General features: G+C 37.7%; 3 protein-coding genes across 3 annotated transcripts in view; all 3 read right to left on the bottom strand.

Annotated features, from left to right (window-relative positions):
* Positions 1-5820, bottom strand: part of LOC134001057 (uncharacterized) — a 45811-nt gene extending 39991 nt beyond the window's left edge. The window contains exons 1-5 of the mRNA XM_062440596.1: positions 5661-5820; positions 3559-3641; positions 2394-2502; positions 1966-2107; positions 669-787 (exon numbers count right to left, since the gene is read on the bottom strand). Coding sequence (XP_062296580.1) covers positions 669-787; positions 1966-2107; positions 2394-2502; positions 3559-3641; positions 5661-5717 — 510 coding nt within the window. The 5' untranslated portion in view covers positions 5718-5820. The remainder of the gene's footprint in view (positions 1-668; positions 788-1965; positions 2108-2393; positions 2503-3558; positions 3642-5660) is intronic.
* An 888-nt stretch (positions 5821-6708) lies between these two features.
* Positions 6709-13122, bottom strand: LOC134001067 (kinesin-like protein KIF3B). Its single transcript, XM_062440614.1, has 8 exons — positions 11719-13122; positions 11531-11632; positions 11196-11318; positions 10746-10864; positions 9537-9653; positions 8694-8808; positions 7780-7958; positions 6709-6859 (listed from the first exon to the last, which is right to left on the bottom strand). Exons 1-8 carry the CDS (start codon positions 13120-13122, stop codon positions 6709-6711), a joined length of 2310 nt encoding a protein of 769 aa, XP_062296598.1.
* A 504-nt stretch (positions 13123-13626) lies between these two features.
* hadhab (hydroxyacyl-CoA dehydrogenase trifunctional multienzyme complex subunit alpha b) lies at positions 13627-22631 on the bottom strand. The gene is made up of 20 exons (XM_062440612.1): positions 22498-22631; positions 20054-20095; positions 19872-19942; positions 19651-19784; positions 19267-19405; positions 19046-19165; positions 18485-18587; positions 18205-18327; positions 17961-18079; positions 17497-17553; positions 17289-17398; positions 16733-16867; positions 16379-16550; positions 16168-16254; positions 15929-16069; positions 15662-15730; positions 15287-15482; positions 15058-15172; positions 14786-14931; positions 13627-14144 (listed from the first exon to the last, which is right to left on the bottom strand). The coding sequence occupies exons 1-20, from the start codon at positions 22562-22564 to the stop codon at positions 13999-14001; spliced, it is 2292 nt and encodes a 763-aa protein (XP_062296596.1). The 5' UTR covers positions 22565-22631; the 3' UTR covers positions 13627-13998.
* Between the last annotated feature and the right edge of the window lie 2624 nt (positions 22632-25255).

Raw genomic sequence — 25255 nt, forward strand, 5'->3', positions numbered from 1 at the left:
AATAGAACACAAAAGGCACAAAGCAGCCAATAGGAAAATGTTTAATGGCTGCATTATGAGAACATTAATACTGTAAAACCAGCTATAGGCATTTTTTCCCCTGACGTCTCATTGTTTTTAAATAATCAGCACAAGATGTTTAACAGACAGAAAATGGAAAGATGATGAGCGCCCCTTGCAAATACAGCACAGTGTGGGGTTGTGTGTTTATGCGTTTAATGAAAGCGTGCAAGTAAAAAAGGTCAGATAAATGTAGTGAAATGTGCAGAAAACTGAATATGCATTTACCATGACAGAGCAAAAAAAATCCCCACAAACATCTTATCACATTGAGCTTAGTTAGGATCTGTTCTGTTCTTAGGACAGAACAGAACAGATCTGTACCGCTTTTTTTTTTTTTGATGCAACAGTATGAGTCTCCTTTTAAATCTCTACGCATGGCAGATTTTTGAAAAAAAGAAATACCTTAAAGCATGAGCATACTTAACAAGCATGTTTTGCAAGGATTTGTGTGGGTGTTTGTAAGTATGAGGGTGTGGCAGGAACTCAAAAACATGTCTGAGATGTGTGCCTTTGTGAAAAACTATTAATACTATTACTACTACTACTATTAATACACTTAAAATTTAAAACATAAATATATAAAGGAATACAGAATACATCATTACCTGTTTCAGAGCTTTCTTGCTGTGTTTCTGCGAGGGAGAGATGAGCTTACTGGTGGGAATAGAAGGTGAAGAGCACCGAGGCTGCGGAGACGATGGCTGCGACTGCAACTTGGAGGGAACTATGAAAATACAAAAGCACAACACAGATGTTACAAAATCCACTTCCTCAGGGTGGTGTACAGACTTTATCACATCATGCTTTTGTTTTGATGAAACTGAAACCACTACTGAGCACAAAGAAGCAGATTAAATTACCTTTCTAAATAAAAAAAGGGCTAAACATCTCAAAAGGAAAATCGCTTAAACAACCTCGCTGCAGTCTATTTTTGATAAAGCACATGTTATACATACTGTTGTAATCCACTTGTTCCTTTTTTCCCCCCAAATTCAGCTTAATTCACGTTTCACTTTGTGGTTCGTTTAGTTGAAAAATAAAGTAATACTCAAGTCCTCCCACTAAGCTGCAAACCAAGGTTATTTGCTTGACAGTTTCTAACTTGTGCATTATGAGGAAGTGGTCACGGGTCATACTGAGAAAAATACGGCTTCCTGTTAAACAGTCACTTAAAATATTCAAGTGGCAGAGAGAAATAATGAAAGTCAGCGAGAGAACAGCCCAAGAAGAACAAAACAATTGGTACTCAACGACAAAAAAAGAAGAAGAAGCTCATTCTCCAAAGTTGCACTGCAATAGGTACAATCAGGTATGCAATTCACAGTAAAGCAACGATTTGACTCTATGGACGCACAGAAGAGTAAAAATTGCAGTAACCATCGTGCAGCTTCTCTGCCGACAATTAATAGACGACATTACGGATAGAGCATTTTGTTTTAAAGATAAAACCCACCTTTATCCATCATCATGTTTGATTTTAAATGTATTCCAGCGATTATTTTGTGATGAGACGGTATAATTTATGTTTTTTTACTTAAGCCTCTTTCCCTCAACTTGCCTCATCTACTTTTACTTCTGCTGGCTTCCGGTAACAGCGGCTGGGAGGGGGGCGTTAACTGTCATAGTCATAACACAGCTAGGTAACCAATCAGCTTAAAACACCCAGGGTGTTCCTAACACTTGTGCTTTTATGATCTATTAAGGCAATTGTTGATGGTGGACTGTTTATCTTTCTCTTGTATCGACTCTATCGAAACGATTTTTTAACGGCAGTGCACGACACTGTGAAAGGAAAGAAGCCCTTCCTCTTTGATACCACAAAGCTTGAAAACAAAGCAGCTCTCTCTAAAAAGGGACTGTACTACTGCAGCGATATACAAACTGTAATTTATGATATGGTACCTCTTCGCATCCATCTTCCTCTCCTGCCCTCCTGTGTAATGGCACTGCTGTTGTTTTCTGTGCTTTGGGAGTCGGAGAGATTGTCACTACTCTCCTCAGAGTCCTCCTCTGACAGCTCCTTTGTCACATCTGAGATGTCCTTCTGCATAAAATACAGAGCACATACAGTGTATTATTATTTGTGTTTGACAGATAAAGAGCGAAGCAGAAATCTTCACATAGATAACACTAATTTAATTTATACAAAGCTTAATGATGCTAAATGTATTAAGAGTAATGTATTTCCATAGAAGACATGCAGTAGAAAATGGTTGGAATTACAAAGAACAATGTTTGTGAAGGATCTTTTACTTTATGGCTTTCCCATTCATGCATCATGTTTGGTGTTTACAGTCAGAGTAGTGAAAGCTGTTTTGTGTCTAACTGACCTTCAATGTGTAAACTCCCATTCTGCCTGGAACTTTGTAGAAGATCCCCTCCTCTCCACGAGAGTTTGTGTGCAGCATTGCGTTCAGACATGCCAACGGCGAGGTCCCGCTGAATCATTGGAGAAAAACGCAAATTACACATCTGTTCCCCAATAAACTAAGACAGCTGGGAGAAAGACGCAAAGAGGGTAAAAGGCTGGTCTGATATCTGGGGGGAGAAATCGCTATCATGCATCAGGAGGAAACGTGTGAGTTCAGTTCAGATTCACATTAGTGCAGTTGTGAGTCAATTTGTTCTACGCTTTAAAAGCAATCAGTTGCATAAAACTGGTTCAAGACTAATCTAATCATTGTCAGGGACTGATATTCTCAGATTAAACTGGTCTGACATCACTACATCTGTTGCATAAAAAACATGTCCAGTTCAAACAATTTCAAAACGAGTTAGTAAAAAGTGCACAATAATGCCCCAGCAGAGGAAGAGAGTATACTAAACCGAAAATGTTCTTTTTTGTACTTAAAGTGCAAAATATTCGGCAAAAAAAAAGCAATGAGGTTGGGAGAGATGTAACATCTGTTATGCATTTAGTAAATTACACTAGTTAGGCTTTATGATCAAATGTATAGCCCTGTTACTTTTTGTAGTTAATGTCATGTAAACGTACTTAACTAAACGTCGAATCTATAAAGTAAAAACACTGCCGTCGGCTTCCATCTTTTAATTTATTAGAGCATCAAATATTTCAATCATACAGGAAAATATAGTGTGTGTTTTTATGCAACAGGTGGCTATAGATATCTACGGTCACTGTGACTTTATGCAACTGAGCCTAAGACATGTTATTGTTAATAACATGCAAAAAGTAAAATCCAGTCGAAGTGGCATTGCAGTGAGTTTGTTAAGGTAAGGGATGTGGAGGGTTGGGGGGGGCTAGCTTGTTCTTACCTTCTGGATGAGAACAGTGACAATGAAACAAAAAGAAATCAAACAATTAGAAATTATTGAGTAAAAATAATCGCGACTATGGGTACAAGAAAAAGGAAAGTACACGGTATGAGTCAATAACAGAGAAAGAAAGCTGCAGTGCTCTTTCAAGACAATTTATCTCCTGACTGAGGGGCTTTTCCAAAAGGAAAGCTACCAAGATGCCAGGAAAATGTTTACCTTATTTCCTTAAGCCTTTCTCTTTGGATCACCTGCAAGATTTCTTTATGGCTCATAGGCGTGTTGGGGTATTTCTCCAAAACCTGCAATAATGAAAACAACAAAATACATGTTAGCATACTACTGTAATGAAATTCAAATGAGAGGGGGCTTCACAGAATATGATGTGGTCTCAAGGCCACTTCAACCGGAGCCAAACATTTCACATACTAAAGCTTTCTGACAAGTTTCCACAAAGCCTCAACTTCTTTAATTGAGCAAGTTCACAGCATGATACTGGCCTTTCTGACTGTATTAAAGTCAGCTCTTCTGCCATGATGTTGTTAATCCAGTCACAGGATCATTGCTGATAATAAATAACACGTTTAGCTACTAACATAACTTTTTACATATAACTGCTGGGGTACAGTCAGTCTGGGAAACGCTGTCATATGTTGAGACAGGACGAAGGAATGCAGCAACACTCACAAATAATATTAGGTAAAACTCAGACATGTCATAGAAATAATATCATGGTCTTGTAACATTTTAAAGGATAGTTTAACAGTTTTTCAGGTCTGTCTTAAAACAAGTCCGGTGCCTTTCATATGAACTTGTATTTACACTGGTTACCAAAATATCCGCTTCAATTACATTTTCAATGTGAGTGATGGGGCCCATAATACAAATTTTGTGCAAAAATGTATTTTAAAGTTTATCTGAAGCTTATAAGAGGCTTCAGTAGTCCGAGTAAGTCACATAAAGTTGATAACTAACACAGTATAATCTTATAAGCTTCCCTGTTGATCTAAGGTGGAATAACAACAAAAGGGGGCAAGATATCTATTTGATTTGACTCATTTGGACGCCTGAGGATTCAAAGTATCTTTAAATAAACCTTTAAATTCATTTTTGCACAGAAGGAGACTTGTGGATTTCAGCACTCCATCACTGACATTGTAAAAGCATTATGAAGAGATCTTCTGATGGTTAGTTGAAAAAGGAGGAATGATTACAGCAACAAACACCTGTTTCAGTGTCCATTAGGGGGGCACCTTCTGCCGTTGTTAAGACACTTAAAAACTGTGAACCTGTCCTTTAAAGAAACATTCCCCTCTATCATTAACATCTGGTGTTGTTGCATTTGCTTTTCTCTAATTCCCTTTTGTATTTTTGGTGACAGCTGCTGGTATAGCACTGCAGTGTATAAATATATGGAGCATCCCACTAAAAACACAAAGTTTATGGATGTTTACAAACTAACATTATGATAATGTTCATCAATGGAATAAAGTTAGCTACGATATGTCAGAAAATTAGTTATCGTCCATTAAATAATCAATGTTAACCCTTCACTGGACAGTTAATTGGTGTCAATAACCTAATGCTTCAATAGTGAAATAGTTGTTGACCGTTTTATATCATTAGCATGCTAAGCTACACAGCTAGCAACATTCACTACTGTACTCTTGATGATATCTCGCCAAAAAAACGCAGGCATGCAACAGAATAAGGTTAGCTTCGTCAACTATAATAGAGTCAAGGTGATGTAGGTGCTTGGGGGTAACACGGACACTTCATATCTCATTGTTTTATATCTTGCAAACGTTATCAAAACAAAGTTGTTGACGAAGGAGGGAGCTAACTATGCTATGCTATGCTAACGTTAGCCTGGCTAGCACGTAGCACTGACGCGATTACCTCCCGCTTTGGTTAACTTCACAAAAATCATGAGAGATAAGATATGTCAGCCAGTACAAGGGTCTCACAGACAACACAAGCAGGAGGGGGAAACATGCTTTTGGTGCACACACACTCACTCTCTCTTACACGCACGCCACATATTAATTAGAGAGATACAAAAGAGAGAGAGAGAGAGAAAGAGAGAGATAGAGAGAGAGCTAATGACAGTGATCTTTTTTTTCCTCCCCTCCTAAATGTCTGACCGTCAACAGGCCTCACGCAACATTTCGTCTCCTCCAGCAGCAGCAGCAGCAGGTCATGAACTCATAAATTGTACAAGTGGGAGCGTTCAAAGGACAAAACAACCACAACAAAAAAACGACAGGTAAAAAAAAAAGAGAGAGAAGGGGAAGAAAAAACAACAACAACACAGAATATACCGTTTTAGCTGCTTCAGCCCACGTCCTCCCTTTCTTTTTCTTCTGTCTCTCCCTCATCGCGGATGTCTTGTCGCGGAGTAATAGTAGTGTTTGAATTTGTGTCTGTCTCAGTTGAAATGTTGCCTTTAGTTACCGCGTAAGATCCACTCCGCCTGCCATGTTGGACTTACTGTAAAGAGTCATGTGACCTCCCCCCTTCCCGAAGGAAACGTCATCTTACTGTATATAGCCTATAGCTGTCATATCCAACTCTTAAACTTTCCCCCACATATATATGTATTTATTTATTTATTTATTTCCACATGCACACTGCAAACATGTTCAACTTCAGCTCCTTTTAGGGGGGGAAACACAGTAGGCAGATTTTTTTCTTTTTTTTTTTAGTCTAGTTTATTTTGCATGTTTTTAAGCAAATTGACTTCTTCTCACGATTCTCACAGAACTATGAAAAAATAAGGCAGCTAATCAAGAGAGAGCATTTGCAAAGCTTTCTTCACATTTTTTTTTTTGGCTCACAAATTACATCAGCAAGAAATTGAAGCAACAATTCATCAAGAGTAATAGAGTCTAAATCAGGATGGACCCAGCTTGTTTCATCATCAGACTGGTCACACGTTACAGACTTTTATCTTTAAGAAAAAAAGGGGGGATTAAAGTAATGCTGTTTAAACATTTCAGTTAAATTAAATTAAAAATAAGGTCTGAAAAGATTTCCCAAAATTCGTACTACAGTATATGTCAAACAGGGATTTTTGAAAATGGAAGTGTGCTATTTGTTGAGGCCACGGTAAGTTCAGAGAAAATACATATTTTAAGCAACAGTAGGCAAAAAGCTGGCAAACAGTCATCAAGATCACTTTAAGAGCCCCACTGACCACTGAACATGCATTCCCTGAAATTAAATGCAGGATGTTTGTCTTTTCATTTAAATCAAATATGTGCTTAATACGGTATTTTAATGAAATCAACTTAAAATCAAGCCAATCTGGAGTCATTTGTGCCATCTGGATCTAAGGCCAGCCTACGTGTACAGTTGTATTGATACATCTCATGGGCTCATCTGAGCTGGATCCCCGTGTGGAAGATAAGCAGCAGAAGATGGTCTTTGTCTCTGACTGTGAGAGAAGCTCTGGGATCCTGATGCCAGTGTGGTAGATGATGAGGATGATGGGACAGATGCTGCTTGTGTTGGCTGATACCTACAGGCCATTAAAAAAATAAATGATGTTTAATTTAAGGTGAAATACACTTTACTGTTCCATATCACAAAATCACTCAAATATTTCCAGTAGTGCAAGAAGTATTCAGATGCTTTACTTGAGTAAAAGTCATGATTTCAAAATGGTCCTAAAGTTAAAGTATCAAAATGCGCTTAAAGTATCAAAAGTAAAAATGCTCATTATGCCAACTGGCTTCTTTTAGAGTGTAACAGTGTAAAGTTAATGTAATGTTGTTCATCAATGTGGAGCCAATTTTATATACTTTGGGTAGATTCATAGTAATAGTTCTGCATCATATTATACAAGTATATATGTTTTTATAATAATAATAATAATAATAATAATAATACACTTGAATTATATAGCACCTTTCAAACACTAATGCAGCTCAAAGTTCAAAACTAGTAAAGTACAAGTACCTCAAATTTGTACTTAAGTATAATACTTAAGTAAATGTGCAGGCATTAGTTACATACCAGCAATCAATATATCTACAGGCTTTAATGGGATTGTTGATCAATAATAAGTGTTTCAGCAGGTACTTTCATCTGTGGCATTTTAACATCCATACCAGAGATTTTTATGTTATTAGTGTAATTTACTCACTGATATTATCGAAAGCAGGTATTTTTAGTGTAATTTACTACCATTAAGGCAGCTATTGATTAATGTACATGTCAGTGTGGTATGAAAATACATTTTTAGAGACTCAAAGATTACATGAGATGAAAAAGCAGTTCCCTTTAAAAATAACACAACTACTACATGCCACACAGGACAAATCGTAACAATTATTCACAGACGTTTGCAATTGCAGTGTTCAGACCAATCCGAGCTTAATGGCTTTTTCAACATCTGTAACCATGTAAGATATCGGCCCTCCAAAGCTGTTCTCTCACCAGGATTGGGATTTCCTGACCCGAGATGATGCGGTGGCCCTCTCTCTGATAGGAACATTTACCAGAAGATCTCGCATCAGCCTGGGAGAGAAGGCTCTCTCCAGGTGAGTGCCATTAAGGTTCAAGGTAAACATGGTTGGCGGGGACAAGTCTAACTCCAACAGCATGATATTCTCCGCCTGTAAGAAACAGATGGGGGTTAATTTACAGTTATGAAAGCGTTATCACATATGCAAATGTATTTGGTAGTAAGAAACCTTGCTGTGATCTGCTCTGCTTTCATTTGCTATGTTGATTAAGTTTGGTGGGTGCTATTTGTTTGCTATGACAACTATAACACCTTCTCCCACTGTTTTGCATTAAAACCCCAACGTTAATTCAGGTACAGAGTCCACTCCCTTCTCTTGATAGTTTCTATTGTGACACATCTGCTGGATATGTACATGTTTGACAAAGCAAATGTTCAAAAAAAGAGAAACTCAGAGCAACAGTGTGGCAATAAAGCATGACTACATTATATGGTTAGAAATATTGCTGATGAAATACAGAAAATGCAGCGTCGACTTCCAATTATCATTCTATTACTATAGATGTGAACCAATGTAATATAGGTAGTTAATAACATTTTTTTACTCCGGTCTTCTGGAGTCTATCTGTTCAAATACACTGCATCCCTTGCTATTACTTTAAAAAAAACGGCCATTATTTGACTGCTGGTTTTAATTTAATAATTTGCAGTTTTTGTTGTGTAACATCACATTCATGGCTCACTAGCATAAGATGCAAAAGTTAAAGCGGTGAGTGGTTTCGATAGCTACAACCATCGTCTCATCCCTTAAAGAAGGTGCCCTCTTTCACATTTCTGACTCTGCTGTACTTTTGCTAACTGTCCCTGCGAATGTCCAAGTACTGACCTGGTATCTGGATGGGGCCCCAGTTGCTGTGGCAACTGCCATCTGTGCATAGTGGCTGATTGGCCTCTTGTATCCCACAGCAGAGAGAGGCCTCCTCTTGACCTGAGTGGGTGCACTGCGATAAAGACGTGGGAAAAGAAAGGATTTAGATTCTGGTAAATGCACTCAGAAGTTTTTGCAGAGGTTTAGATGTAAACATGTGTCCCATATATGGTCAGCTGATAAACTCCCACCACACAAAAGCACTCTTGTTATCTCCTTCATGGCATGTTTAAATGAGCTTTCCAACTGTCTCAGTAAAGAAAAACACAAAGATATCTGTGTCTCGGACAGGAAGAATGCATACATTATTTATGGTCCTGTATATATCTGATCAGGGTAAGTTAACCCTGTCAAAGCTCCCATGAGTGGGAAAGATTGTGACTTTGGTGACACCTAGTGGTAGGATTGAAAAAAGACACTTGTAGCAATACAAAACCAGTCAAAATAATTTGAATGATGCTATAATCACAAAACTCTACAATTTCAGCACTATAATATTTCTTCTTTCTTCCCACTTTCCTGTAGCCTGCCTAATCTGTTTGAAGTTCTGTTTGTGACTTCCCTTGGGTCAAAAGAACAATACTAGCATCAGTAGATTGAATGTTGCAGTTGTAAAAAAGCAAAACTCACATCCATTAAACCTTAAACAAAAACTGGGTTGCATTGGATTATTATTTATTCAAGAAACTGAGAGCTGAGCCTACAACAATGTTATTCCCCATGTGATTCAATGCAGTTTTACATTCTTTCTTCAACTTACTGTATAAAATGTTGTGCATTGTAAAAAATAAATTAACTGACCTCTCTGATGGGATGACTGGTTGGAGTCTCCACTGATCCTCCTCGCTGTCAAAGTGCAGCCTATTCATGATCTTGTTCTTTTCCTCAGGAGGTATAAAATTCTCAATCAAGAGATATCTGAAACATGTGATACAAGTACAGTACATATTAGACGGGATCACCCAAATAACAACATACACTGCCACTGTAAAAAATAAAACACTTCTAAAACTTATACAGAATAACACACATTCATATTTAGGATAAACAATCAATAAAACTGATTTGTGTATAGTTAATGTTTATCTCATCATGGACCATAAAATTAGTTCAATATTACCCACAGATTATTGGAACAATGCTACCAATTTAGCTTTTTCTGCCTAACTAGTTACAGTCTACATTATATAGATCCAACCACTCTACATATTATACTTAACCAGTTTGAGCCAGAAAGACATACAAATACATTATTAATGTATTGCAGAAATAAGTTGTTGTCAACTATAACTCCTCCTTTGGGCACCCATAACTGGATGTTTGTATATCAACAGAATGAGTGATAATACGGTAAAACACAGTTGTAATAATATGAAATGTATCTTTAAAGGAGAAGTTTTAATTGCTGACAAATACTTTACCTTAATAAATACTTAATAATGTCCTTACAGTGTATTGTAAACCATTTATTAAATGTATGTATACTGCTAATAAATTCTAAATATGGCAGTCAAAGTGTTACAGTTTTGGTTAATCATTATACTGTAATAATATATCATAATATATCATTATGCTTGTATATAAGTTTGACACTATTATGTAATGAATAATAAAGAAATGCATTCTTCTATTCTGCATTGTCATCCAGAGTAAATGAATATGCATGAGATATCACACATTTTACTAAATATATTTTTTATCAATTTGATAATGCTCATTATCAAGTTATTTTCTTAAAACTTATATCAAATATAAGTGTGGAAATGTATTTTATGGCAATATGACGAGGTCTTATATAGTAGCATTCATGTAAAAAGGAGTTTTCATCCTTTCATCCTTTTCTGATAAATTGACTTTAGCACTGTGGTAAATTTACCATGATAAAATAATACATTCTCTCCTCATTCTGATCAACACAACAAACAATATTTTTAATGCTTTCTGAGCATTTTCTACTAGGATGAAAAAATGACTAACAAATGCTTTATATGCTTATGCTTGGGTACTCACTTGTACTTGAGTTCTCTGGTGAGCTCATTCTGTGTCTGTTCAAGCTCCTGTCTGGTACTGATGTGCTCGCCGATAACATCTCTCATCTCCCCCTGTACCATTTGTAGTTTGGTATACAACTGTAAAGAACATGGACATACTGATTACGGATCTCACTAAAGCTGTATTATACACACTGCTTACATTAAAACCACAATAAAGGCCTAAATCCAAATTTAGAGAAGCCATTAATAAACTAAATTCGATTAACAACAAAATGAATTCTAATGTTGGCTATGGACAGGAGTGGAAAAATATTCTCTGTCTATCAGAATTTAGCAAATAAACAATTCCTTAACACCAGAAAGTAACAGCTCTATCTAGTGTTACCGTTCCTCTCTTGAAAAAAGGATTCTTAATAGCTTTTGAGATAATAGCATCAGCGTGCATCAGCAGGTGAGTCATCTTTACCCTCTTCAGTTTCTTTGTCTTAAGTTCCACCTCTTGCTGCATGGAGGAGAATGTCTCTTTCATTTCCAAAGTCTCCTCATCTTGCAGCATCATCTGCTGCTGGATCTCTCTCTCTCGCCGAATCTGCAAGTCAGACATAGTGTTCAGGTCAGTTAAGGTTGAATGGAATCTACAGCCGTGAAAATAAAGTAAATTTTCAAACAACTTTATGTGAAAGTTCAGGCAACCCAACAATTATAGTAGAGTGGAAAAGGGTGTTTTCTGCTGAGTAATGATGGAGAAAACATCCAAAACCATTACTTTAATCATTATTGGTTATATAAGACATTTATTACCTGCTCTGCAATCTCTTGCCTCTTCAGCTCCAGCATTTTTTGTTGTTCATTGGTGTGATCGGTTATAGTCTTACCCCCAATTAACAGTTTGCTCTCCATAGCCTGTGAACAAAGACATATAATTATGCAAATTTTCTTTTGTTTCACCAGTATCTCTTTGATCAGACACTAATGTGCTGTGCCCGTACCTTGTATTTCTCAATGATCTTCTCCAGTGCATCCTGATCCCACTGCATGTCCTCCACACTCTTTCTGTTGTCATTTAGGTGCTTCAACTTCTCACTTTCTCCCTGGCAGGCCAAGACTTTGGGCATGTCACCTCCGTCTTTTGTGTAATGTGTCACATCTGGTTCCTCCTCAACAGCCTTCCAAACCTCTGCATCCCTCTCTTTGAAGATGTCCTCTTCCCAACCAGGCATACTTTTACTCAGTCTTTTGCTGTTCCTTCTCCTCCTCCTCTCCTTTGCCAGCATCCCTCGCTCGTCCAGCTGGGCTTTGAGCCGTGCAATCTCCTCCTGAAACTCTCTCAGCAGGGCATCTTTGGGATCCTCATTAATCCGAGGCTTGTTCTTTATGTTCTTGGCTCTGTTGGCGTACCTCAGCGTGGCCAGGGATTCACTGTGATGCTTGTGCGCTGGCCCCACCGTGGCTAACATGACAGTCTTTGCATTCCCACCCAGTGAGTCCTGGAGCAAGCGGGTCAGTTTGGAGTCTCTGTACGGGACGTGCGTGCTCTTCCCATCCACCAGGGCCGAAATGACGTTCCCCAATGCTGAGAGAGACAGGTTGATTTTGGCTGCCTCCTTCAAACGCTTCCCTTTGGCGCCCGTCTTGCTCTGGCGCTCACTGCCAGCCAGGTCAACCATGTTCAGCTTCCCCACCCGGATGTGGTCCTCACCATCTGGCCCTACCTCACTGCACTCCACAGTTATGACAAAAATTGCATGAGAACGAGAGCTGCGTTCGTTCATGTTCGTGAACCCCACAGACCTGGACTGGTTACCTAAGTTCATCACATGTTCAATCTCAGTGGCGTTCTTTGTGACCACTGAGGACAGGGCTCTCACATACACCCCATAGTCAGGATTCTCTTTAAGTTCCAGTTTTTTGTTGTTATCTTTGCACAGGAGGTCTCTGATTTCCTCCTGGTAGATCTCAAGATATGATGACCTCACCAGGTATTTCTGATTCTGAGTTCTGGCTATCTGTGTGAAAATGTGCTGAAATGAATTTGGTATAACCCCTCTCCTCTCTGGGTCGCTTGAAACCCCTTGCATGGTGAATGTTTTACCTGTCCCCGTTTGTCCGTAGGCAAATATGGTCCCGTTAAAGCCCTGCAGCACAGACTCCACAAGAGGTCTCACCGCATCATCATATATGTCGCTTTGTTTTGAGTCCCAGCCGTACACAGAGTCAAACGTGAATACTTTCATTGGCTCATCAGGTGGTGCCTCCGGGTTCCTTAGGATGATCTGCCCCAGTTTGTCATCAATCCTCAAAATGTTCTCACACCCCGATTTCTCTTCTTTCCTATTGAATGGCCGGCAGCGGACCACCACCCTGATCGCCTCGCAATGTTTGGTTTTAGACATTTTGGTTTGTTAATTTAAAAAAAGAAAAAAAAGAAAACTATCCTCACCCCGTCACATAGCCATTATTTGGGGCGGTGTCCGCAGTAGTGTAGCGGTGCTCCATGCAGGTGCAGCGGCTTCACTTGGATTTTGGTTAAGTTAATAAATAAAAAAGCAGCCAGACTGACAGTCACACCTCATGTGGGCCAGTTTGAGCCGCTTTCATCAGCCCGATGGATGCTGCTTCTCCTCTGCCCTGAGCATCCTCCAGGAAGCGATGTCACACGGTATGAAAAGGATGCTGCGAGAGAGAAAAACAGGCAGCCCAGCCCACACAGCCTCCCAGCCGGTACACACCCTGCCTGCTCTGCGGACAATGGAAACCAGACATGTGACCTGCGCGACCAATTAAATGTGTGCTAATCTTCTGGTCGTACACAGATATGGTCTAATTTTGTAATAGAGACAAATGACACTGCTACTACCAATTGAATGCACATAAAAGGAGGAAGAAAAAAAAGTGGGTTTGTTTCAATAACAAAATTTTATTTCGACTTCACATTTACATCATTCTTCAAACAAGCGCATAAAGTCTTTAATGTACAGAAAAAGAAATACACTTGCAGGCACACATTCATCAATGCAATGATGAATTATTTTTGCCAGCTGGGAAATCTTTTTAATTATTTTTATTTTGCTGCTATGGAGTCTATACACCCTCAGTGAAATCAATAATGTAAAAGTACAAAAAAAAAAATCTATCCATTATTAATTTCTGCAGACATTGTATTTTCCGATTTGTTTGCCTTCCCACTCATGACATAAATGTTAGGCACATTCTAGTGGCAGGCCCCAGTTTTATTAGTAAGTACTACTGGCACAGATGGTGAAGTCAGGTCACTTGTGAAATTTCTTGCTTGAATCCTTTGCATGATCCAGTAGGAGTTGGCATGGTGTGAAGTGATTGCCGTAGACGGCTTCGAACTGCCTCATCTTATCCACCAGCTTGTCGGCACCAAAGCTGTCCACGAAGCGGAAAGGCCCTGAAGCAGTAAGATATTTTGTTAGACACATTATCACAGCAGATATGGTTAAAAGATAATGTGGAGTTGTTTTAATTTGTCAATGAAGAGAAAAACTATTCTGTAAACACCAGATGAGTTACTGATCTACTAATAGATCCTTATTTTTTGGGGTGCAACAATTATGTTCTTATCGATAAATCCCTTCATTATTTTCTTGATAGTTTTGTCTATAAAATACCAGAAAGTAGTGAAAATGCCCATTGTAATAACTTAAAGCCCAAAGTGTCTTGTTTTTGTCTGCTCAACTGTCAAAAATCCAAAGATATTCTGCTTACTATCATGTATGGCACAAAAAACTTCCAATTCTCACATCTGACAAGCTGCAACCAGCAAATTGATATTTTTACTTACAAAAAAATCTCATGATTAATCAGTAGACGCATTGATAAATTGACTAATTGTTGCAGTAGTGGTTTTACCATAAAATGCTGTATGCTCAGTAATTTACCTTTACAAAATCACTGTTTGTGACTGTATTCAGCTCTGAACAAAACCCTTTAGATACCCTTTTTAGAGGTAATAATCCCCCCATTGACAGACTGACAGAGGATACAGGCACTCAGCATAAGCAGCTTAAATGACCAAGGTTCAATTCTGACCTCCAAGGCAGGGGGGGAATCCGAGTCCAAACACAGCCCCGATGTCTCCTTCCAAAGGATTGTTCAAAATACCCTCTTGCAAACACAGCACGGCCTCGTTGACGAACCGGGTAATGAGTCGGTACTGTATGTCAGAGTCTGATGAGCTGAAGACAGATTTACAAACAAGAACAGAATGTTTTAATTAACTAGACTAGTGCTGAAAATAGTACTTTTATAAATAGACAAATGAATAATGCGACTTAAATGCATTGCTACTTCTGACAACTCACACAGCAGGATTTGGTGTCAATTTGTATTTCTGCAAGATGTCGTCAATCTCTGTGTTGACCTCTTTGCCTTTTAGTCCTTGCTGGTAGGTGTAGCAACCCTTTCCTGATTTGCGGCCTTGATGATAAAAAAAAAAAAAAATAGTTCAATACATTTTTACAATCATTCCCAGATAAATCAACAGTATCCAGCTATAATGAAAGCTCAATCCTTCAATGTGACTGCACATACCCTTGAATCCCATGTTCACCATAGTCTTCAGAACCTCAACATTTCCACCACCGAACCGGGAGCCAAAAGCTTTGCCGAGGTCCTCGGCCACATGAGCGGCGACATCAATACCGACTTCATCGATCAGTGTGGCGGCACCAACAGGGAACCCGAAGCCTGTGGTGAGGGCATCCAGCTTCTTGGGGTCAGCCCCTTCCTGTAAGTACACAATGGATAAATAATAATGATATCAATTTCTAACAGCCATCCTGAAGTGAACAGACTGTCCATCTTAGGTCCCAAATTCTACAACTACAGTGTATAATGAATACAGTATTTTACAGCAATAATAAGCACAGAGTCTACAGTTAAATTTTGTTTTGTAATACTACTAACCTGAAATATTCTAACTGCTTCAGCCAACATGGGAGCCAAACACCTTGTCGTATAGAATCCAGGTCCATCCTGCAAAGAAATGTGTGTAATATTTTATTGCTGTGCATCATCTTTGGCCTTCCCTTTAAGCTACTGCTCTGTAAACAACTTTTAAACTTTGTCATATTCATGTTATATTGTGAATATTAAATCAAAGATGTAACAAGGGTAGTCACCGGTTAGTAATTACAGGGGGATAGAAGAAACAAATATGATGCTAAACCTCACCCCAACAACGATGATGACCTTTCCCTGCTTCAGGCCCATTGCCACAGCAGAGGCTGTTGTGTCCTTTGAAGTCTTATCAGTAGTTATAATCTCAAGGAGCTGCATCTTGTCCACTGGAGAGAAGTAGTGCATTCCAATTACCTAAAGAGAAAACACAGAAACAAAACTCAGCAACATTGTATTCTTTCATTTAATTGCAAACGTGGGACTTTTAAACTACAAGGCTCCTAAGTACAAACCTTGTCTGGTCTCTTGCTGGCAGCAGCAATATCCTTGATGGGCAAAGCAGACGTGTTGCTGGCAAATATGCAGTGAGGGGAAACCACCTGCAGACAAATGGTTATTAGACTGGAGTTCAAAGCAATAGCTAAACATTTGTAACACTAGAAAGTGAGTGTGTTCTCTTTGTATCAAAAAAAGCCTACTGAGCCACTTTTCAGTTACACTTACAGCCTCCACTTCCTTCAGGACTGCATGCTTGATTTTGATGTCTTCAAACACAGCTTCAATAACCATGTCAGCCTTGTCGAAGCCGCTGTAATCCAGCTTGCCAGACAAGTTGGACAGGATGGAGTCTCTCTCAAATGAAGTGATGCTCTTCTTTTTGGTCTTGTCATTGAGCCTTGAGTTAAATGATACATCAACGTACTTTAAGAGGCCACATTTTAGGTTGCAACACATTCATAACTATCATCATATTCACAGTCGGTATATGGATTTAATACCTAACATGGTGTCACGATATCTTCCAAAAACTAAATATTTTTATGCCTGATAAGGATAATCCACCGTTAGACAACCCACCCTTTGTAAACCTGCTGCTCTCCCCTGCCCAGTCCAGCTACAGTGGTGTCCTTCAGGATCGTGTGCACCCCTTTGTCCACAGTCACCTGGGCGATACCGGCTCCCATCAGACCTGCTCCCAAGATGGCAAGAGTCCTGGTGGTAAACAAAGACCGATAATTAATTTAGTCTATAAGAACAATGATCCTGAATATTTTACACGTTCTCAACAGAAATGTGGATATAATGACTAAGTGGATAAAGGCAGATAAAAGAAAATTAAATTTTTACTATAATGCAGTCTTTAAAAGCAGGAAAAGAAAACACTTACTCCCTACCACGATATTCAAAATCTAAGACGATATCTACAAAATATCACAATATCCATATAATATCAATGTGTTGCCCAGTCCTACTATGACCGTGTTTATAATGCATGTATAATTTTGTCATCCTGATTTTCCATATTGCAACTTTGCTATTTTGGTCTATTCTGTACTCACAACATCTACTGAGTATGTTAATTTAATATCATGCACATGCACATACTCTGTATATGAAAGTAATATTCACTTACTTCACGTCTTTTTGAGGAGTTCCAAATCGGTTCTTCTTGCATGCAACTTGACCATGATAGAGACCAGTCAGGGCCGCTGATTCTGAGGTTCTTGCCAAGTGGCCAAAATTCTGTGACAAACAAAATACACAATGATAGTAGTACAATATTATAACTGGACTGTTGCAAAAACCAAATATGCCGATGACATAAAACCAACAAAGTTTACCTGAGACTCTGCTAAGTATCCAGCAGTAGGGCCTTGTTCTACTCCAGTCTTCACACACTGAAAGTTGGAAGCAAAATATGAACAGTTAAATTTAGTGTGATGTAAATACGTATATATAATCAATTTTATAAAAATGTTTACAAAGCAGAGAAGACAAAAAAGAACTGGATACTCTACTCACATTTAACCAATTTTAGCCAGTGAATGTTTGGTATTTTATTAGATAAATTAAGTAAATAATTCATTGATTATCAAATTACTTTCTGTCAACCGAGTGATTTAGCATTTTTATACTGAACATATTACACAAAGTTGCATATTGGTTTGATTCATTTTATAACAAATGGACAGCAAGTCAAGCTAATGAATTCAATTTCTTCCAAACTCCATTTTTACAACTTTAAATAATTCATTTTTTATATACAGTAATAGAAAGTTATTGCTTAGAGAGAGCTTTCACTTACTTCAATGATTTTCAGGGGTGCTGGATATAGTCCCTTGCTCTGCTTCATAACTTTACCGTGGACAGTGTTGTAAATTTTGTTCCGCACCATTTCAAAGCTCATGACATAGTCTTGAAGTTCTACAGAGAGAGAACATTTAGTCTTTAATATAGTAAACTTTTTTTTAATTTTTTTTATTCATGATTGAACAAAAACAGAGACAAAAGAAACACGTCTTGTGCTCACTCAATGCAACATGACTTACTCTCCATCCTGCTTTTCTCTTTGCGGAGAGGGATCTTCTTATTAACGATTCCTCTGGCACATTCAATGGCAATTTCCTCGAGGTAGTCAATTGTTCTTTCCTCTGGACTCTTCAGCCCAGGTCCTATAATATGAGCAGAAAACACACTGATGCACAGTCTGAAATCATGCAGTGTTAAGTGAATTATTGACCAAAGTGCATAGATTACAATTTCTAAGAGTGGTAATCAGTTCAGTGTTTTTTATTATTTTATGATATGTTAGTTGGGATAGCTTTTTACCCAGCGGATCAACAAGTTGGTGAACAAGCCCCATCTTCTTGGCTTTATCTGCTCGGATATTTCTTCCTGTCAGCATCATGTCGAAGGCACTGGGAAGACCAACCTAAAAGGTAATAAAGGCAGACATTTGTGAACTGATCTATCATCAATAATATTAGGAGTGTGTTTAATGCAACAAAAGAACTAACAATTTATATGTGAAAACTGAACAGAAGTTACATTGTAATTATTCATTATCTTCCACTTTGACGAAGAGCATTGTAATTGCATCAAACTACACATGCTGGGCAGAGGGTGCTATTCTGCTCACTGGTTTGCAGGGTTTCAAAAAGATACACATAAAAAATAAAAAAAAACTTACACCATTTGACCACTAACCTGATAATTTTGCATAACAGCGTAGCAATTTGTCCTGAAGCAAGGTGCCATCTTATAAATCTTGTAAGATACTTTCAAATACTATCCTCTGTATCATTCTGCATATTGTATGTATCTTTTTTTTTTTTACTTAACTTATTTAAAAGGCTAGGTTCAGAAAATAATAACAAAACCAGTACTAACCATTTTGGGGAGTCTCTGAGTTCCACCGGCTCCGGGTAAAAGACCCAGCATTACTTCAGGAGTACCGAGAACTGTTTTCTTGCTCTTTGTTGCAATTCTGTACTGGCATGAGATGGCAAACTGAAATACAAAAAGAGCCCATTAGATTCACATCGTCATCCTAGTCAAACGTTGTCACAGCAGTCAAAAATAAAGTTTGGGTGGTGAAATAATTTGTTTACCTCTAAACCTCCTCCCAAGCAAGAACCATTGATGGCAGCGACGATGGGCTTTGGAGATTTTTCAATCATGTCAAACATTTTCTGCCCTTCTTGAGAAAGCGTGGTTACCTCTTCTGCACTGTTGCAGGACTGAATCATGCTGTAACAGATTTAGAGGCCAATCAGACGATGCCAGAAAATTGGAGACATTGCCATTTTTACATTTAAGTCTAAAACACAAAGTTTTTATTTCTGAGGGTCCATGACACTAAATTGTATCATGCAGAAAAGTTTTCATTCAATGCAGTGGTAGTTAATCATACTGTACAATACATAAGATGTAGAGACATTACATGGCTGAAGTGCACGTTTAACAGGAAGTGGATTTAAGGAAGTTTCTCTTACTTTATATCGGCTCCTGCAATAAAGCATCCTGGCTTTGAGGAGATGAGGACAGCACTTTGCACGGCACTGTCAGCCCACACTTCACCCATGACCTCCGCCATCTCCTTTTGCATTTGTACCGACAGTGTGTTCACCTGGATAGAGAATTGACCATAAAAATTAAATGAGCTTAATCCAGATATAAACATCATAACATTTGTTTTTTTTAAACAAGCTCTCACCTTGGAATTAGGGTCGTTGATCCGAACAACGGCAACATCGCCCTTGACTTCATAGTTCACATGGGTTCTGGCTAAAAATAAACAAGGAAGATACTGTGCAGTCAGAAAATAATTGTGTCGCAGGACAAGGTGAGCTATTTTTACCCATGTAGTATATAAATTAGAAATGATTTTTAAATTACCTAGCATGGCTGGAGCTGTTGAGAAGGTGCGAAAAGTGCTGCCTGTAAAACGGAAGATGACATTAAGCAAGGTTAGCTTCCGAGGTTACAGGAAGTAAAGGGAAACTTAAATGTCCAAGTTTAACTACCAATTCTCACTGTTTGCACTCCTTCTTTTTTCAAAACATATAAGAAATAAGTAAAAATGAGCAAACCATTCCACAAATTGAGATACTCTTAATTGTAGTACAAATGATTTTAAAGTCTAAAATTAGTCTTAAATTCTGCCAGATCCATAAATGTCAAAGTAGAGGTTCAGTGATATAAAGTAAATAAAGCTTTATTTATTTAGTAGTTTTTTTTTTGTTTTTTCTTAAACAGACAGTTACAAAGTGCTTCACGAACAAACACATGCAAAATTAAAATAAACAAATTAAACAAATAAACTTAATTTACAATATAACAGAGAGAAACAGGTTGAGACACCTGAAAACAGGAAGGGAGGTCCACAGAAAGGCTCGCAGATATAAATGGGGTTTTAGGCGCAGTTTAAAATAGTCTAAAGATTCAGCAGATCTAATAGGATTGTGGAAGATGATTGGATATAGTTGGGGCAAAGACTGCAAATGCGCAGCCGCCTTTTGTTTTGCGGTTAGTACGGGGGATAGAGAAAAGGCCGGGATTTGAGGATCGAGGTGGTCGAGAGGTGGAGAGAGGAACGAGGAGGTCAGAAAATATAGCTAGGGGAAAGGTCACTGAGTGTCTTGTATGTAATCAGCAGGATCTTTTAGCCAATTCTGAATTTTTACAGGAAGCCAATGGAGGGAAGCAAGAACGAGGGTAATATGGGACCTACGGCTGGTTCTGGTTATTTGAGATACTCTGCATATGTCATTTATGTACAACATAAACAATTTTGGGTCTAATACTGACCCCTGATGGACAAGTAACATCCATGCATGATGATTTATGTTCACCTATCTTTACATATTTGTGCCTGTTTCAGTACAATACATTTCCCATTTATCAAGTAATCAAGTAAAAATATTGTGATCAATAATATCAAAAGCTTTGTTTTAGACATATAAATACCTTACTGTATACCTTTTTTGTCAACTTTTAAATAAACATTTTTTCCATTATCTTAAGAGTATTGGGAATGTAAAGAAACAGGCCTGTAATTTGTAAAGTGGTGTCTCTCCCCAGCTTTATATAATAGGGTAATTTTTTTTCCTGGACATTTACCAGTTTGAAGGGACAAGTTACAAATGTGAGTTAGTGGTTTTGCAAAACCATCAATTTAATTCCAGTTCGTAGACGTTTTACTCATCAATACTGATGATTTATTTTTGTTTTACTGAAAAGTTGAGCTTGGATTTCTATCCCCATAATCACAAGTTCACTTCTGTTGTTTCTGGGTCATTGATTTCTTCTGTTTATTTTCTTATTATATCCATATTGATTATCATCTTATTGTTATTGTTCTAGCTAAACTGCATTTTCACCATTCAGAAATGTCCATCTTAAAAAACTACAACATTAACCACACAACAAGAACCTGATTAACAAGTAGACTCTGGGGTCCGTTTAAATAGTCTGGAGGGTCTATTTACTAAACAGGTTTACACAGGTTAAGGTAGAAATAGTCTAATTTTGTCTGAACACAAATGCAAACTGGTAGTTTAACTTAGTCATTTAAGTTTCCTTTAAATCTTTTAAGTAAAATTCAGCTTCGTCATGAGAAAATATTTTACTACAGTCATGTGTCAAACATTGGGTACATGTCATCCAACCTGCTGCACGTAGCTATTTCATCACCCACACTAAAAATATACATATTTATATTACATTATATTTAACGATAAAGACTAAAAACAATGACCTCCAAACATCATACACTTGAAATGTATCTTTTATGACATATATATAACATAATGTGGCCATGACCTCAGACAGCCTCGGCTATGCTATGCAGTTTAATGGAAAATGACCCTTCACCTAGTTTCCCCGCCTACCATTCACACAGAGAGACAGGCATCTGTGGCTACGACAATGGCGAATGAATGACATAAGTCTTCAAAACCCTTGTCTAATCTGTCCCAAAACAGTCTTCTAACAGTCAAAAGCGGATGCACTAAATCATCTTTTATTATTTAGAAACAGAGGCTCGTTTACTTACAACAACAGAGTATTTAATTAGCTATTTAGCAGCCAGTGGGTTAGCATGGGCATGAAAAATAAATTTTGCTCGTTAAACATCCACTTTTAAGTAATATCCAGATGTGCTAAACATATAAAATGATCGATATGAATAATTCACTAACACACAAACAGTTTTCTAAAAGTTTAAGAACCCAGCTAAGGTTGCGGCTACCAAACACGTAGCCGATATCAGTGTTTTTCAGTATTATTCTCCTCGCTGGCTTTCTATAACTTTACACTAGTGAAAAGCGTGTCCTTCCTACCTGAGATTACAGAATATCTCTGTAATGACAATCTGGAGAGAACACCGACAGATCTGATACCAGCCATCTTGGGAGCGGAGGTCAGTCAGTACTAAAGCAGAAACTAGCCTGTCACAGCTCTGTCACAGCTAACTAGCCTCTTCTTCTACTTCTGGGTTTTATTCTTCTTCTTGGTTTTTTTTTGTGAGTCAGCAAACAACTCTAGGGCGCATTACCGCCGCCAACTGGACTGGAGTGTGGATCGGGACTGTAACTACATTGACCCTTACATACTGTTCATTTAATCAATTTTTACATTTTAGGGCTGTAAAAACACTCTATCCACATTTTTTTTCTTTTAGCCGGACACACAGCTGATTTTTGATCTATTAAAAAAACAGCAACACACAGGTCAAATTTGTATAAAAATGTGTATCAGCTGCACACAAAAAGATGCATTTATTTCCATTTTTGTATACCGTGGGTCACATGTGTTTTTACAGCTCCAAAATGCAAAAATGGGTCAAATTTGACCCTGAACAGTATGTAAGGTCAGAGGTGGGAAGTAATGAAGTATTTGTACTTTTCACATCAACACATGTGAAAACACTTTATAAAAATCAGTTCACTTATAAATCAGAGCTTGAGCACTATGCTGTGATGTGGATGAAGTCATATGGCCAGACCCAACAAGATTTTTCAGTATACAAAAATGAAATAAACTGCATCTTTTTTTTTTTTTTTTGTGCAGATGATGCATATATATATACATATGTAACTACATACTTACCAGAGGTGGAAAGAGTACTGAAATATTCTACTGAAGTAAAAGTACCAGTACTTTGATGTGATTTTACTTAAGTACAAGTGAAATCGCTCATTTGCATGTCATGTCTTCTTTTTATAATACTATGAAACAAGTGACGAGCCTGTTTTGACAATGTAAGGAGTAGAAAGTACAGCTATTTGTGTTCAAAAGTAAAAAGTCATCAGAAAAATAAATACTTTTTGAAGGAAATGTCGTTAATTTTATGTTATTAGATATTTATGACATAAGCTCCAGATCTTTTTCCAGTGAAGGTTGTCATATCATTACAATAATAAGATATGAGACAATTCTGAAAACTGGATAAAGTGGTTGGCTCTCATTGAACATTGTTTTTCTCTTTCGTGCCAGTGATTTTATTTTTTTTATTATTCTAATATGAAAAGAAAATCAAACCATTTAAACATTTCTGCTCATCCCTTTTTTACCAGGAAAAAGACAAATAACTCGTATTATAATTATCCGTTGTATTTTAAAACAAAAATCAAATAACCACTTTGTTTTTCAATACTTGTTCCTGAAAAGAAAATTGAATCACCAAAAGATACATGGACCGAATGCTTACACTTGTATATCCTTTTGTTTTAAATCCTCCTTGTAATTAAAAGTAATCACCGACAAATATAAGTTGCTAGGGTCATTGTAAATGTATGTGTCCTGCATACCCGTTCAATGTAAACATCCTTTGTTTGAAAGCAGTAGCAGCATGCAACCTCAGGGAGGAGGCACTGGACCATAACAAGCAGAAACCTAGAATAAAAGTAACTCTTTGTATTGGACACATTAAATAGCTTGTAGCTATACATTCTGCAGAGATACAGTATCTGTGGTGTCATTCCACTTCCTCATTTGCATTGAAAGGTGAAGATTGGATTTTTGGTGATTACAAGACCATACGAATGGGTAGATGCAGAGCAGCAAATACTTAAATGTAGGTTTGAAGAGGTGAAGCCATGGTTTACATCCTCTTGTAATTGTATTTCATTATTCTTACAAGACTATCCCATCACAGAAATTTTATTAAGAAATGGAAATACAGAGTAAAGCACCTTCATCATTAATTAGTTATTTTCCACCACTGTTATAGCTCTCACCACTATTCTCTCTTATTTTCATTTTCTTCTGTTTTTCTAATCAGATAAGATAAGCTATTCCTTTATTAGTCCCATGATGGGGAAATGTACATTATTGCAGCAGCAAGCAAGTGGACAGTAAAAATAGAAGTATCAATAAAAAAAGAATAAAGAACAATAAATAAAAGTACAAAAGCAATGAAAACAATAGTAGTAAAAAATATAATCCCCTGTTCTAATGACCACATCACCCCCGGCTCCCCATCCCTCACCGCATACAATATAAACTGCTCCTCTTCATCTTCAAATCCCTCCATAACCTTGTCCCCTCACTGACCTGCTCCACCTGTACACCCGTAACCTACATTCATCAGATGCTAACCTCCTTTCCACCCCTCTCAGGACCAAGCACCGAACCTTCTCTGTTGCTGCCCCAAATCCCTCCGTGACTGCACTGACCTCATCAAATTCAAATCACTTCTCAAGACTTGCCTTTTCAAATCCGCTTTTAATGTTTGATTGTTTTGATGTTTTCTTTTATTTGTTTTGGTTTTTCTATTTTGTTTCTTCTTCTCTGCTTTGCTTTTATTGATTGTGTTTTCATTTATTCTGTATGGTTTTTATTATTTTAATTGTCTTTGATTTTGTAAAGCGTCTTTGAGTATTGTTTATGGCGCTCTATAAATAAAATTTATTATTTTATCACTTTCATCCTTAAGCTGCTACTTTTTTTCCACTATAGGATACCTCTGTGTCAATTTGAATTTCTCCCTAGGGGGGATCAATAAAGACACATCTTATCGTACATCTTATCTTATCTTATAAGAGAGAATAGTGGTGTTAGGACTAGAGCTAGAACAGTGATGGATAGTAACTGATT

Source organism: Scomber scombrus, chromosome 19, assembly GCF_963691925.1.
Source record: "Scomber scombrus chromosome 19, fScoSco1.1, whole genome shotgun sequence".
NCBI classification, from domain to species: Eukaryota; Metazoa; Chordata; class Actinopteri; order Scombriformes; family Scombridae; genus Scomber; species Scomber scombrus.

Excerpts from the sequence above, each read along its gene's own strand:
- LOC134001067 (XM_062440614.1), bottom strand. The coding sequence starts at position 13,122 with ATGTCTAAAACCAAACATTGCGAGGCGATCAGGGTGGTGGTCCGCTGC. Across the intron at positions 9,654-10,745 it reads ACCAGAGAACTCAAGTACAA|ATATCTCTTGATTGAGAATT; the intron begins GTGAGTACCCAA and ends CACATGTTTCAG. Across the intron at positions 7,959-8,693 it reads GGGCCCCATCCAGATACCAG|GCGGAGAATATCATGCTGTT; the intron begins GTCAGTACTTGG and ends TGTTTCTTACAG.
- hadhab (XM_062440612.1), bottom strand. The coding sequence starts at position 22,564 with ATGGCTGGTATCAGATCTGTCGGTGTTCTCTCCAGATTGTCATTACAG. Across the intron at positions 19,785-19,871 it reads TCAACGACCCTAATTCCAAG|GTGAACACACTGTCGGTACA; the intron begins GTGAGAGCTTGT and ends TTCTCTATCCAG. Across the intron at positions 19,166-19,266 it reads GCTTGGGAGGAGGTTTAGAG|TTTGCCATCTCATGCCAGTA; the intron begins GTAAACAAATTA and ends TTTGTATTTCAG.